The sequence below is a fragment of the Melopsittacus undulatus genome, chromosome 1 (genome assembly GCF_012275295.1).
Source record: "Melopsittacus undulatus isolate bMelUnd1 chromosome 1, bMelUnd1.mat.Z, whole genome shotgun sequence".
In the NCBI taxonomy this organism is placed as follows: Eukaryota; Metazoa; Chordata; class Aves; order Psittaciformes; family Psittaculidae; genus Melopsittacus; species Melopsittacus undulatus.
In genome coordinates, this window is record NC_047527.1 from 115,493,353 (window position 1) to 115,509,576 (window position 16,224).

The window sequence follows — 16,224 nt, forward strand, 5'->3', positions numbered from 1 at the left end:
AAGTGATGGCTCCAGTGCCAGATATGACCCATGGGACAACTCCATCTGGCCTCCTACCTTTCCTCTGAAGGGTAGTTTGGCCTGCATAAGCTATTTCAGCTGCCAAATCCTTCTTCCAGCTGACAACAAATGCTGAAAGCCCAAATTGCTGCTGCTAAATCAGGGTAAGTGGTGATAGAGCAGGATGAAGACATTGCACCTTCGGTATGGGCATGATCTGGGGTAGAGGAAAGCCACTGCTACCCTAATGTAGCTTTATTCAGTTTATCAGTTTGGACCCTAGTTACTCTACCTCTCCTTTTATCTTCACCACTTTTCATTTTGGTTTGTTCATGTCACAAGGCCCTGCAATATGAATATTTTCTTAGGAGTGTATTACCCAATACAGTGAGGTCCTGGTTTTAGCGGAAGTCCTTTAGTATTACTGCAGTGCAAATAAATAGCAAGACTGCACTCAAAAACCATTTAACAGATATAGCAGTGAAAGATACAGACTTGCATAGCTAATGGTTTTATTTAGTACACTGCACATCTACTCCAGTATCACTGCAATGGACTGACTGGATCCATGCTGATATGACCTGTTGCAGTGGAGTCAAATTCAGCACCAGTGTGACACAGCATCCTATAGTGCTTACTGGCTTCTTTGTGGCATACTGCATGTGCTTCTACTGAGAGAGTATACACTAAATAGGACCTTGATCCTGGAAGCATTTTTTTTTCAGGTACACATCAGACATTCTCTTATAGGAGGAAGAATCTGTTAAGTAAACAATAACCGAGTGCACGTGTGCTAGCCTGGGGAGGCCTGTCTTTCCCTCTTCCTGTCTTTCACAAACCATGTAGGGACAATAAATGAAACAGGAAAAGACTCTCAACACTATGATATGTCAATATGATTGTTTACTTTCTTTTACTCTTCTGATGCAAAATATTTCAGGTAAGAGTTGTGGGATTTTTCTTTCCAAATCCAGAAACTTCAGCTATAATTTAAAAAGAATTCCTGGACAGGAAAATTCCTGGTACCTTAGTATATTATAATTTCCTAGGGTTTGTCTTTCAATTCAGTAATTGAAAATAGTTGTTTCAGGCTGTTTTTCCTATAGACCTGCCAGCCAATGTGAATGTATCTGACCATGACAGCAAATATTTACATGACGGTTTTGCAAGTTGGCTGCTTTGCATACACTGTAAAAAGACAAGATAGGGAAAATTTCTTTAAGATGACTGAATACATTAAAGCTATACTCAGCCTTACTTGAAATGCAGTTCCCAGGGAGTTCCTCTCCCATGAATTAAACTGAAGATCCTGCTGACTTCACTAGGCTTGAATCATGCCCTAAGGAATCAGAAAGGGCAGTGCCACTGCGAAGAAATCACAGACTTCTCTTCCAAGTCTATGGCCATTTACACATCTGCCTGGTTTAACATGCATATTTTAATTGCTAGCTCATAAATAATAAATAACAAATAATTAACACCAATATAACATATAAGCCTACCTTTAGCATTTATATTTTTCTGTGTAAGTCTTACAGTACATTGCATGCATATATATTGAGAGTTATTTCTACCACTGGGTGACTGCAACCAAGTCACCATCCCTCTCTGCAGTTTTTCCTATGTGTAAAATTGTAACTATAGCCTGACTTTCTTTTTAACCTACAAGAAATGCTACAGAAGTTCCAGGTGTTACTACTATATTCAGTAACAGCATTTCCATGGAAGGTGGCAACAAACTAATTTATCAGACACTAAAATCTGTGCCTGATAAAACTTGGGGTTGGGGTGCTAACAAATAATACTCAGAATACTCCATGATTGTTTAAGACTCTCCTCATGCCAATCCTTAAGTATTTGTGCAATTTTACTTGTGCAAGTAAACCCTCCAAAGGCAAATCAAATGCAAATATTGGCAGGAGCAGACATCTCTGCAGAGGCCTTTCCATGCCACTTAATTTAAGACACAGGTTTATCATCAGGGAGCATTGTCATCCTCTGCTCCTTATCCATCTGCACTGGAGTGGCTGGGCATCCTGTCTGTGACACCCCAGGGAAGTGCTTGCTATGCTCAAGCCATAAAGCTCCATCATCCTCAATAACTTCTCAAACTCAAATTCTTGTGCATTTATGGAAAACCTTCCTTGTACCATATTCTACCTTAATACAACCTTACATTAGGTACAGCTTCATCCTGCGGGAGCCCCTACAGCTGTTACTGCAACCAGAGGTTGTAATTGTACCCTGCCCTTCAGGGCTGTGGCTGATCACATCAACCGCCCTACCACAGAGGATGCCAGCCCCTGTTCTTAGAAAGGATCAGGCCCATCATTTGTACAGATGTGCCACATGAGAGACTACAAGTGAAAACATCTGTCAGTCTTCATTTCATTGTAGAGGTACCAGGGCAGTGACAGCCGCAAGCTGCAATGCAGGCACAGGTTGGCTGCCTTGCTGGGTGCTTGTCAGGTTCTGCTTCCTCCAGGCAAATTGCAAGTGAAGTTTGTCGAAAGCTTTTGAGCACTTTCCAGATTTCAGCTGATTCTCACTCTGACAGTTTTGGTAGATAATTTTTTCCCACAGTTATCATGCTGGAAAACCTCCCAGCTTTCAAATAGATACTTAAAAATACATTTAATTTTCTCTTGCACAGTGAATTAATTTACTTTAATATCCTGCTTTGTCTACAGGCTGCAGATTGATGAGACAAGTGCTGATTTCTGATGGACCTCTTAGCCAGAAAAGACCTACATTTTGAAAGCTGTAGCTGAAATTTTAAATGGGTCCACAACTGGAATTGTGTTTTCCGCGTAGACTCCACATGAATACTCTGTCCCACTAGATTAGTCAGAATACCATGTTGTATAAGATTAGTTCTGACTGACAAACCATGATGTTGGGGTAGCCAAAATGCATTACCACTATTCCTTTTCAGGCTCCACGTTAAGTCAGACCACAATTTAAAATCAGACTGACTCATACATAGTTAGTAAAATAGGAACCTACAGAAGAAATAGAATTTAAAAAAGAAAACATCAGGTTTCTAAAACAATGACATTGAGATATAAAGTGTAGGATTAATAAAAACACACAGAAGTCGGTCATTTTCCTCACTGAAAATATGTTGGCTGAGAATCAAAACATAATTTGTATTTAAATTAGATTAAATTGAAAAATTAATAGAGCTGGAAAGGAAGGTGATTATATGCAGCTTGTTTATAACCATGTGAACACAAATATTTTCATGACACTTTAAAAATTGAAGTTGTAAACAGTCTCCTGTTTCTTAAAAATAAACACTCCCCTTGTATTGCTGGAAGTAAAAACAATTCCAACAGGGCCACAGTCTGCAAAATGTCTCAAACGTAAAATTTCAGGACATTGCTCATGGTGGTGTTAGAACACACTGGCAGAACAGACTGAAAAGGACTTTATTGTAAAAGAAAATCTTTGAAGATAATCGTTTAAAACTGAACTATTTTAGAGTAATTTTTAGACTATATTCTAAAACAAACTATTTGTTATTGTTATGTCCAACATGAACATAACATAACAACATTATTATGTTATGTTCATGGAACAACTTGAAAATGATAGACTGTAGGATGGTGACAACATGTTACCTCCTTTTTGGCTAGTATGATGATCCCTTAAGCCACACATATGGCTGTGACGCCTCTTGTAATACAGGATAGAAAAGGCTTATTTTGCTCCAGTTTCGAACCTAAAAACTCTCAACTGAAGTGCTTCATATTACACAGCTTCCTTTTTCTTTTTTTTTCCCCACTGCATTCTCCCTGTCCATGCTGGAATAAGCCAGGGTCTTGTCTCTAGCCTGTGAAAGACAGGCTGAGATAACGTGCCTTGCAGAGTCTTGAAATCCTGGCCATTAAATAAAATGGCACACCTTCATGTGATCATCCTCCGTTAAGAGCTGGACAACACATTTCAGTATATGCAACAGATGCTTAAAAAAGGAATTTAAGAATGGACTACTTAACAGTAAGCTTCTGATCCTCCCCCTCATCTCAGCAAAGATACTGAGAAGAAATGGGAAAAGTGCAAAGAAGGGCAACAATGATAATCAAATGTCCAGGATCTGTTCCAGGTGAGGAACAAATGATTACAGCAGCACTTCTCAGCCTGAAGAAGAGATGACCTGAGGGAAACGACAGACCTACAAAATCAGATATGGTCCAGGGGTAGCAGATAGCTATCAAATGTTTGCTGTCACGTCCAACGCAATGACAAGGGGGCATAACTTAGAGCAGCTAAGCAAATGCAAAACAAAGCAAGAGGAAAGTGATGGTTGAGCAATAATCCAACTGAAACTTGCTGTCAAAGTCACAGATGCACTGTTGCAGATGCAAAAACTTACATGGATTCAAAAGGAAACTGAAAAAAATACCTGGAGGAGATATCTCTTGACACTTACTATACAGGCAGAAACCATAACCAGAAAATCCCTAAGGTGAAGACAGCTTGAAGCTGGGAGAGTACATGGGGAAAGGATCATAAGTACATACCATATTTACCTTGTTTTTACTCTTACCTAGACTAATTGCTTATGGTTTCTCTTGAAGACAAAATATGGGACCATGTGGCCTCTTGGTCTAATCTAGTATGGCACTTCCTATGTTCCTGTTAACCAGGCTCATGCCCAGCAACGAGCACTTAAGTATTTTTCAGAAACAGGGTTGCTATATTCTTTTCAGATGTACACACTGACAGTGAGAAAGATGTTTCTAGTTCAGCTTTCGAGGGAGAAAACACTACACGAAGCACTGGTGCACAGCACAGCAGGTCAGCTCCCCCCCACCCCCCCACCCCACCGTGATGCCAACAAAAAGATTCCTGAAAGCTGTTCATCAATCCTCAGCTCACATTCTAAGCAGAAGTTCAGAACTGGGATACCCTACCTGGCCTGGGGTAATCACTGGATGTCAACTGAAACCCACACGGTGAGGCTGGACTGTGAATTGCACAAGGACCTGCAAAGGCCCCATCCACCTGACATCACATTGAAGCAAATACATTTTTTCCAGGATGTTTCAGGTGAAATAAGCCACTCTGAGGACACCCTAGCATACAGGCAGAGGTGAATCCTCTCGGTGTATAGTAAATATATATGTGCTAGCTGCTTATTCTTAAAAACACCTCTAAAATGAAGAGTTTTGTCCAGGTTGGAGTCTTCAAACTTTCTCCCCAAAAAGCCTGACATATTGGTGGCCCAACAGGATTCGGGAGGACAGCAGTGCCACTCCATGAGCTGACACAGGCAGGGATCTGCCCCTTGTTCCCAGCCCCACTGTTCTGTACCTGCCAGCTGTGAGGGCAGCAGGGACCCCTTCCAGCCCTGTTTTCTTCTCATATATTGTATTTGTCAGATATCATAATACTCTTGACAGAAACTGTCTTAGATTGCTGAGGAACGAGTAAACCACTGTGACAAGCTTACAAGCATGGTAGGATTTACAGCCCAGCCTTTGGTTTATGTCACTCTGTATGTTAGAAGATGAGTCTACAGGAAAGCAGCATTTCACTTTATTACCTCCAAGCAAAAATCTGCCTTCCTCAGCAATGTGTGCGACCTCTGGTACCTTCTCACATCAGTTTAACTGCCCTCTGGTGTCTTTCCTCAAGAAAACAGCCTTTACTTGTACCATCCATCAGCTGAGTGCAGAGTCTCCAGGACAAAATCCACCATCATAAAAGGAGCTCCAGTTCACAGCCGGGCTTAATTCAACCCTAAGATATGGGAAGAATGCAGGAAGCAGAGCCATCCACCTGCACTGACATATCACTCGTGTCACCATGCAGATGGAAGGGCCTAGCCCTGATGTAAAGGGCAACTCTGTCAGCATATCTATTCAAATCCTCTGCCTGGAAAGCTACTGCCATGTAAATACCAAACCTTTTCGCTAAGAGCTGGATCTGTCAGGCACAATGCCTAGGTTTCTTCCAACTAGGTCTGTCTTTGAAGAGATGATAAAGTCAAAACATCTGTGTCTCCTGTCTGAAAATGAGTCTGAAATGTGTATTAAGTTCACTGCCACATAGTGTGCAGGCTCAGCAAAAAGTACTTGCAATATTGGGTGTTAACTATTAGTCAGCATTTCGAGTCAGAGTCTGCGTCTTCCTCCTTGTCTACCATGTTTCCAGCACACTTTTGCATCTTATGAAAATAATTTCACCATTCCCTCAGGTTACCCAGCAGCCCATACTGAGCTCATTTCCAAACAACAACCTGACATTAGAAAAAATGTCCTACCAAAGTCTTTATTTTTGTAACTGCAAACTATCTTAAAACTATTTTAAATGCACAAATGGAGAACACGGACTAAGAACAGAGAGGAAAAGGACTGAAGTAGGGTCTTACCCAGTGATCTTTCCTTGGTTTGGTTTGCTGACCGCACTACAGGAAGACTTGCTCGCGTGCGGCTGCCCCTTGAAAAGGGGGTTGGCGAATCACCTTCAGACATGGCCTCTAAGGAATCAACTGATGCTTCAGAAAGGTGCTCTGTCTGGTCACCCAAATTGGGCTGCGGGCTCTGGGATGGTTTGGGGCTTCTTGTCTGCAAAACAGAGTATTTCATTATTTGTCTACTGAAACCATAATATGGGGAGGGTGGAGAACACAAAGGAAGAAATCCAAGCTCCTTAAAAAACGGGTAAGCTGAAGGTCACTTATTTAGGTTATTTAGGAAAACAGTGTTCTTGGGTATTCTGCTACAGCTTTTATGGTTGCACATCCACATTGCAAATCCTGTTGCTAACAAGACCCTGAGGATAACGCATATGCTGAGGAGATATATGGTAATGTCATTCTTTGCTCTTCAGACAGCCATTATAGTGGAGGCATGTCCACAAACACACACTCTTCTATTGACAAGTCTACTAAGAAAAATCTTCTGAAGAGACATGGTGGTGTAGTTGTGAGCTATCAATCTCTCTATATTCTGCTGCTCCACCTATGAAAGGTACAGGTCATGCAGCAAAGCCAAACCAGCCATCCAACATTTCTAGCTGAAATCACAAACAGTTATTTTACTTTTTTGTTTCACCAGCATAAATCATAAACATCTGCCATTCACTGACCAAGTTAACCCTGATTTTTACTGGGTAGTCATACTAATAAATTGCTAAACACATCATCCAGAAAAAAACAGCTGTCTCAGGAAGGAAGAGAAACGGTTTCATTCATGCACTTCTACTGACTCTCTATTGTAAGATCTGCCTAATAAAAACACACTCAACAGGAGATACAATGTCCTGAACATTTTTCCTATTAGCTGTAAGAGGCATTCTAAGTGCTTTCTACAAAGACGGGTTGCTTTAAGAAGTATACTCAATATACAAAATACAAAAACACAAAGTTTGGTGAAACCCCCCGGACCACATCTTACTGTTACTTTGCAAGAACAATTTTCCAGTCTCTCAAGGAAACTCTGTATCACAACAAACTGGGACAGGCGCTATACAAGTAGAAATTCAAAGCAAAACAAGTTTGCTCTGTCCCAAAACCAATATGCGAATGTTATAAAGGCCTATAATCAGCACCAGGCACAAGATATCATAAAATGTATATACTTTCCTCTTCCCTATCATTTAAGGTCAGATGCTAGTATGTTAAAAATCCCCTGTATTGAAATAAACTTCAAGCTCTAGGTTTGAAGACGCTGTCAAGACCCAGAAAAGATTAAGCTTCTTTCTGGAAAGCCAAGATGACTTATCTTGCTGACATCTGGTAGCTCCAGTGGTTTTTCAAGTGAAATGAGATGAGCTCATTTCAGCAATAGCATTCACTACTTAATATTCCCTATGTGACCTTGACTGTATGAAGAACTTAAACTTTTATTAGATTTTAATTACCTGGCTGTAGAGGCCTGTTGTTGCCAAGTTGTGCTTGTTGCGCACAAACTACAATAAATCAGAAGTACCTCACAAGAAAACTAAATCGTCCAGAACTCTTCACTTTTGAAATGCTAATTTTAAAATACTAGGTATTATCCTATGTCCCACAGTGAAATTGTTCAAGAGCATTGAATTCTTGCAGGACTTAAAGCTAACAACATTTATTCTCAGCAAACTAAAGCATGCTTTGAAGTGCCTTTGACATGGTCAGCACTAGTCTGCAGGTTGTAAACACAAGGACTTGTGCCTGAAAACTTACAGAGGTGACAAGTGACCTGCAGACACAGAGAAAGAATTGGATTAGTCAGTACTTCTTGATGCAACTTCTCAAAATGGCATGGGAAACATCAGTGCTGAGGCATTTTATTTACACAAGCTTATAATGGAAGTATTACCAAGCCATTACAGCTTTGTATTTCCTTATACTGATTAATAACTTACCTGTATGTATCCATTAATAGGGAGCTAGATGGCACACAATTCTCACTTTGTAGAAAACCATAACTAAACCCAAAAGAAAATGCAAAAAAAAAAAGCAACAAAATCAATCTTCAAATGGTCTTTAACTTCAGGGTTTGCTGGGAAGTGTGCTGTTTTTGTTTCTGTAAGAAAAAACTATTTGATATATGAATCAAGCTTACTTTGCTTTGCTTTTGCTATTTTTGTTTCTGCCATTGGAATCCCCAGATGTCATTTAAGACATGCAGTTGCATGTATATGGTTTACCAACATATACCAACAGCTGCGCACTTACACAGTAAAGGGATGCTTCATTACCAGAAGCAATAGACACAGCTTTAGCTGTGCAGTTGCCCGGTGTGTCCTGTCAATGCACAGATGCAGCCACCCTCAACAATACTGTGTTTCTTTGGCTGTTCCTGGGGCAATTTTCTAGGACCTAACACACAGCATCTCAGGTCCCCTGGATGATAACACTGTAATTACTGTGACTAAATGTACTTGGTCTGGCTGAGATGGAGTTAGTTTTCTTTATAGCAGCCCTCATAGTGCCTTGATTTGTACTGGTTGCCAGAAAGGTGTTGATAACACACCAGTGTTCCACCATTACCCCCTCACCAGTAGGCTAGGGGTGGGAAAGACCCTGGGAGGGGATGTAGCCAGGACGCCTGACCCAAGGTTATGAAAGGGATATTCCATACCCTATGATGTCTGCTCAGCAATAAAAGCTACGGTGGGGCAGCTTTCAATATTATGCCTGTCTTCTGGAGCAACTGCTACGCATACTGAAGCCCTGTTTCCTGGGAAGTGTCTGGGCATCACCTGCTGATGGGAAATAAACCATAAATATTTTGTTTTCCTTTGCTTTGGCACATGGCCTGCTTTTGCTTCATGAAACTGCCTTTGTCTTGATCCACAAGCTTGTTTCCATTGTATTTTCTAATCCCCACTCCTCTGCTGAGGAGGAGAGTGATAGAGAGGCTTGGTGGAGAATTGGTATCCTGCCAAGGTCATCCCGTCACACTAAAGAAGACCTCTTTTGACAGCCTTAATTCCTTACCCCAAAAACTGCAGCCCCAAAGTGCATACCAGAGCTGTCTGTGGCAAGACAGGGGCACATCACAGATTCTGCTTAGACATGAACACGAGTCCTCCTCTTGCCACACACCAGTGCAAATCCATAGTGGTTTCACTCTAGTAAGTGGAGTAATACACATGTAAAACCAATGCAAACTATTAATGAGGTCCACCACATATATATACATTGTTTATGAAAGGCTTCAAGCTACGTGTCATGCTCAGCTCCTCTAAACGTTGCAATTTGGAACAGATTCTAAAAAAATCCTCAAACACAGTATCAGTGGCTATTCGAGTAACTGACAGATATAAACACATTTTGATAGGAAAGAATTTTTATTATAGGTAGTGAGCAGCAGGCTTGATGCTACTTAATAATCAGGTAGGTTCCAAGGGAGGACTTCTTGTGAAAACCAGCCCATGAAGGGAGGAGAGGATGTGCAACATTTGTGGAGCTATAACCTACAAGGACTTGCAAAGAAAACTGACAAAAGCAGGGCCAAAACCTTCAGTATTATCCAACCCTTGTAATAATTATTCCAACATCAAATAAGATAAATAAGACAGAAAGCAAATAAATACTTAATAAGTCATACCATATATATTTTTCCACAGAATGTTCACAAACATATGGAAAAAAAAATTCAAATGCTTAAAATAATATTTCAGGAGGTGTCCATTTAAGTACTTTTCAGGAACTAGCACACAGTAGAAGCATTTACAAAATAAAAATTCACCATATAGCCCATGTTTCAGCACCCGCCAGAACCCAATGAGAGTTACAGTGTAAACTTCTGCTACCAGAGTCAGGATTGCATAAATCAAAGAAAAGCAATGAACAGGACATCACTGTGCCTGGGTGACTCCCTTTTTAATGAACCTGCTAGCAAAGGGCAGAACCCATAATACCTAGCAGGGAAGAAACCTCAAGACATGCCCACTAAGGAGTATCACTATCCAAAATTAAAACATTTGTAAATAGATACGTGACACAGGCACACAAAGCCAAGGAAATACCACCACTTCCCAAGCCACACCTCTGGCATAAATGCCAGTAAACAGAAGAAGGCTCAGAACTAGGCAGTGGCACTCTCTTTTCCCTTGTGCCATTACTAGTCAACTTCCAACAGCACAATTTCCTCAGTCAGCCATGGCCTTTTCCCCTCCCACAGGCTAAGAGATATCCCCTTGCATGTTTTCTTTGTGCAACAGGCTTATTTTTCAGTCAGCTGAGTAGATCTCAATTCCTTTAAGGACTTCTCTGATAACAGATCTTGCCTATGGGTAAGTAGCTAAGCAGAAAGGAAAGGCCAAAATAAGGATGATCAATTATGGTGAAAACTCATATATAAGTACTAATGTTTTGACATTACTATTTTATTTAGGATATACTATTATATTTACAAAGATATCAATTCTTGTAATTTTTTCAAGGTACATAATTAAATATAACAAATCAAGGTAGCCATTACAGAAGGTCCAGAGTTTCCCAAAAACTCTTGGGATTTGAACAAGAATTAAAACTGTGGTTAATCATGCCTCATGACTGATGTCTGTCTGTCAGTCTGTCAAAGTATGCATTTTTAATATATCTACTTTATTTCTTTCACTGACTCATTAAAAAACAATTAATGAGGTTTGTGCTGGCTCACATTTCAAGGTCCCTCTGGATGACATCCCTTCCCTCCAGTGCATTGACCACACAACATAGCTCGGTGTCATCAGCAAACTTGCTGAGGGTGCACTCAACCCCACTGTGCATGTCACAAAGAAAGATGTTAAATGGTACCAGCCCCAGTACTGACCACTAAGGAACACCACTTGTCCCTCATCTCCACTTACATATTGAGCTGTTGACCACAACTCTTTGAGTGTGACCATCCAGCCAATTCCTTATGCCCTAAGTGGTCCATCCATCAAATCCCCACTAATCTTCTCTCTCTTTTGCTCTACCCAGTTTCACAGCTCTGCTCTTCATAACATCCTTCTATGCTCATTTCCAATTATTTTCCATACTAACCTATGTAACTGAAACCTTGTTTTCCTTCTTTTCCTTTTTAAAAATCTCTCCTGCTAATTTGCTTCACACATTTTCATAGACAAAAAAAAGAAGCTAGAAAAAAATCCCATGACCTGAAGAAGGATTTAATTTCATCTCTTAATCAATTCACACTTTTTATTCCCTGTCTGCAGGAACTGCCTTTGCCTTTATCTTGACAGAAGCTTATCTCTTCAGGAGTAGAATCTTATCATACATCTTCGAAGTTGCTAGCACTGCTGGCAGTGTACAACTGGTAAACAAGACCATCAGAAAATAACAGTGCCAGTAAAATAACCCTTTCCAATCATGTGCTCTGTATAATATGCTTAGCATGGGAGAAAAAAAAAACCCAACAAAACAAACCACGTTTTGAGAATCTTCTTGACATTTCAAATATAGAAGAAAAATTTGAAGAAAAATGTAAAGAGAAGTGGAAACCTGCTTGTCTTGGCCTTCAAAATAAACTATCTGTCCTGTGAGTTGTGCTGAAGATGGTTACAGGATGCATGACAGACTGCAAATATGCACATGAACAGGCTGGTTTTAATATATAATGAGTTTATTAATTCTGATACTTTGTCATACATGAGCTCTTATTACTGCAACAACAATGTTGCTTCCTCACATTTGTGTCAGATCCAAATTCTGGTTCTTTAAAGGAAGGATCTGATTTTCCACAGGTTTTCCAAAGATCTTCCAAAGAGTCTTTGGGGTCCCATACTAACACAGCTACAGGGTTTTACTTGTCTGGACATGCTATTAGTGACATATTGCTGCCACATTTTCTTACTTTGCAGCATTTATTGTAACAATGTTTTATTGTAACAAGCATTTTCTCAGAAAAAAGAAGTATGCCTATATAAAATAAAGTTCATATTACATCTGTGCAAAGGATGTATTTGGATACTCTGTCTCACTGGGGGAGGGAAGATGATTCAGCAGCTGAATGCAACATAAAAGCATCTTTCACAACAAGCTCACTTTTCTCTGTGTGTTATTTCACCACTAGGAGATGCAAAAATCTATGGCATCTTCCTTTCAGACACTATCAGTTGGAAATTGTACCATGTCAGGAGCAGGCACTTGCCAGTTTCTGCACTCTCAAGAGCTGAAGACAGTAACTGCCCACTTAACAACGTGCAGACTCTGTAGGAGTTAGTTACATAGGAGTTAGTTATACTATTCCTGGTGTGGGCTAATGGGCTAGCAATGTCTGGCTTTTTTTCCTGTATTTCAAACATGTTTCACTGTTTTCTGTTGAATCAATGGCAACATGCAACAAAGCTAGTCCTTGCTCACAAGTACGCTCAGTTTGGTGGCAATATTAATTTCTACAGTATGAATGGGCAGAAGTCTTTCCTCTTTGATAATGAGAGACGCAGTGCCTGAGCCACAGTTGTCCACCATCCCTAGCACTTGGTGGGCAGTGAAGGTACCCCAATCGCCTGCAGCCTTTCTGACTTTGAGGCACATTCTGCATTGGATACCGTTCAAGCTCTCCCTTGGATGTGGCACTACAAGCCTCCTCCTGCTGCTGGCAGACCTGAGGAAAGCCTGAGCTCACCATACTCACCACAGGCATAATGCAAGCAGAGCACAAATCCCAGAGCCCTCCCCAGGCCACCTGCAGCACAGTAATTAAGCAAAGTGATGAAGTCAGTGTACATGAACCTGAGGTACGGCTCCACAGCAGACCTTTTCTTGCTCTGAGGAAGGAAGGAAACATACCCTGAAGAATTTTCCCAAGGAAGGCAAAAGAAAGCCTTCCCCTTCCCTCCCAGTGTGAACAAGAAGGAGGGGAAGATAACTTAGCCAGTGGCACCAGCTGCCACAGGAAGGTGCTGCATTAAGACCTGGTAGCTATCAGGCACAGCCATGCATTAGCAGAGCCCATTGCTATGGTGCCGTTAAGATGTGACACTGAGTGGTTATTTTACTCAATTGAATGAAATTAACTGAAAGCAAAACTCCTCTCTGCTTATGACAGGATCTTTATCACTACCCTTCATATTTGCTGATGCTGATCCCAGTTTCTTTCACCTAGTGGAAAAAACATGTCTAATGATGTGTCAGAATTTATCTGCCGTATTTTTAGTTTGGAATGATAGTCAAATCATCCTAAAAATCTGCACGTCTTCCCAGGAGCCTTGCTAGCTCCTGTTGGTGGCCAGCTGCAAGCTCCCAGCTGTGGCAAGCTGCCAAAACCCATTTCTTTTAATCCTGAGTGCTGTGAATCACCAAGCAGGACATCCACAGGCTGCCGACTCCTGCTCCCCCTTCACAGGACTCACTCTTCAGCAGAATGATCCCCAGAGTTAGCAGAAAAAGTTTTTCATGGATCTCTGTTATAAATGACTGACATGAAGCAACATTTTCTAACTGGTTTCTAACTGCAAGCACCTAGTTAGATTGTTTTTCAGGAAAGCTATGTGTTTGCAGGAAAGATATCCATTAGAAGCAATAAAAGCTGTAGGTGCTCAGTATAACTGCTGGTCCTCTTATTCAGACGTTAAATTGCAGGAACTTGCATCTGAAAATGTTGCCCTAAGGAACTCAGCAGCCCATCTAAGAGCAGCTTAATTGGTCCAGACAAGTCCAGACTGAAATATGCAACATGCTGTGGCATCTCTTTGGAATACATGAAGTATCAGAAAAACCCAAGCCATCCAAGTTAAAGGGTAAAAATATTTCTCAGCATGTTTCTGTCCAAATCCAAGGTTTTCTCTTTCTGAAAATGCCAGCCTTGGATTTTAGAGTAGAAACTGAAGTAAAGCAACAGACAAAACTAACAGTCACCACTGGTAAAAAGCAAAAAATCACGTTTGAATGAAGGAAACCTTTAATTTTAAAATAAAAGTATACAACTGTCAGCTTCATTCTAATGGTCTGTGAGACGAAGTATTTATTTGAACTTGATAGCCAAATTTTAAAAATGACTGATCACCTCTCTCTGTTTGTACACAAATGCTTCTACGGCTCCATCAATTTTGATCACAGCAAAATTTGTTCTTTCACAGTCTCTGTCATATCCTTGCATCACAGGTTCAGTTTATTATTACTTTGGTTAAATAAGTTATCCATAAATTCCAGCCTGGACATCAACATTTGTCTTAATTAAAATCTTACGGCAGTTTCAGTTGGAAGCTATTTCTCTTTTCCCTCCTAAAAATCCTACTGTGAAGCACTCATGAGCCAGCATGACCCTTTGTTCCATCCGGGAGATGGCTGCGTTTCATCAGCAGCGGGTGAGGTAACTCCTACCTACAACAATCCCCCAAACCATCATGAGAACTCTGAAGATTAAAAGGGATGATTTAAACAAAAACCATCATTATGCTGATTAAAGGGGAAAGATCTTTACATGCTTAAAACCACATGCAAAAAGAGGGGGAAATAAATATAAGCATATATATACCAGATGCCTAAGTGTACCTGGGGGATAGTGTGCTCAGATTCAAAAAAATTATTATCTACCCATCCCTGTTCTCCCACACATGTCCCTAAGGAAAACAGGAGGAGTCTGTTTATGTGGTGTCTGTTTCCCAAAGCAAAGGAAGGCGATGCAGCAGTCCTGGAAAAACCTGTTTTTCTGTTTCTACAAGCTAAGAAGGAGCTTCCATACCAGAAGGAGTTAACATACTACTTTAAAAATAACCGAAAGAAACCGAATTGCCATCAACACGGAGAAGGCTGGTGAGTGGGAGTGGGGACTGCAGGGCAGGGTGTGTGCTGCCCTCGTTGCGGGCCAGCCCTGGCAGCCCCCATCAAGAACAAACACCCGGGATAAGCAAGCGGGAGGCAGAGCTGCCGCCGGCAGCAGCACACCCACACCGGTGACTTATTTTTAGCCTCTACTCATGGATGTAAACGTGTGATGAACCACTTATCAGAGCTTGTTGCTCTGGCACCCAGGGAGAGTTAGGGGGCTGCTGCGTGAGAGGTGCTGCGGAAGAGAGGAGCTTCCCTTGCGCTCCTCTTCCAACTCATCACCATGGCCTTTTCACTTCTTTTTTCCTCCCTCTAGGCCATCTCCCTGACAAAGGAGGGAAGCTTTTCCCTTGCTGCTCTCCACACCTCTGCCTCTCCCTGTGGTCGGCATGTTTATTGGCCTACTTAAATCCTGTAAGTGGAAACAAAACAAGTTGGGAAGCGACAAATCAGGTGCAAATAAGCCACTGTGCACACTGCATGCTCCAAGGCCTCATTCAGTGCTCACAGCACATGTTACCTGAGTGCTTTTTGTGATTGTGCTTTTGACTGCAGTAGAAACCATGAAGAGGCACCTTTTAAGTATGTATCTAAAAAACATGTGCACATGCACTGTCTTGAGAGGGCAAGAAAAGTAGCCGTAGTAGACATCCATTCTGTATGGTGTTACAGAAATGGAAGAGGAGCTCAACAGGAAGAAATGTGAGATACAGGTGCAGGGTGTATATATACCATTTTGCAAGCTGCAGAACTAATAAGCTTTTATAATATGCCTAATTAAAAAAAAAGTATTTACTGCCATGCCCACGGAGCTGTCCTTAACTTTGCAGCAAGATTCTTACCCCTTAAACCAGTTTCAAGAATGTATAAATACGTAAATAAAGTTAGAATTGAGACAACTGGTAGGGATCATATATTTACCTAGGCCCTCTTACTGAATTTTAGTGGATTTCAAATCATCTAAGACAAGAGTGTGAACCTGACATCTGTCATGCCATTAAGGAAAAGTTAGCATTAAAAAAAAA

The 16,224-nt window shown here is 41.0% G+C and overlaps 1 protein-coding gene across 12 annotated transcripts in view; it reads right to left on the bottom strand.

Moving 5' to 3' along the window:
- Positions 1-16,224, bottom strand: part of KIAA1217 (KIAA1217 ortholog) — a 379,558-nt gene that overhangs the window by 89,594 nt on the left and 273,740 nt on the right. For all 12 annotated transcript variants that reach the window (XM_034064748.1, XM_034064863.1, XM_031052367.2 and 9 more), the window contains one exon: positions 6,380-6,575. In XM_034064748.1, the coding sequence (XP_033920639.1) occupies positions 6,380-6,575 (196 nt within the window). The remainder of the gene's footprint in view (positions 1-6,379; positions 6,576-16,224) is intronic.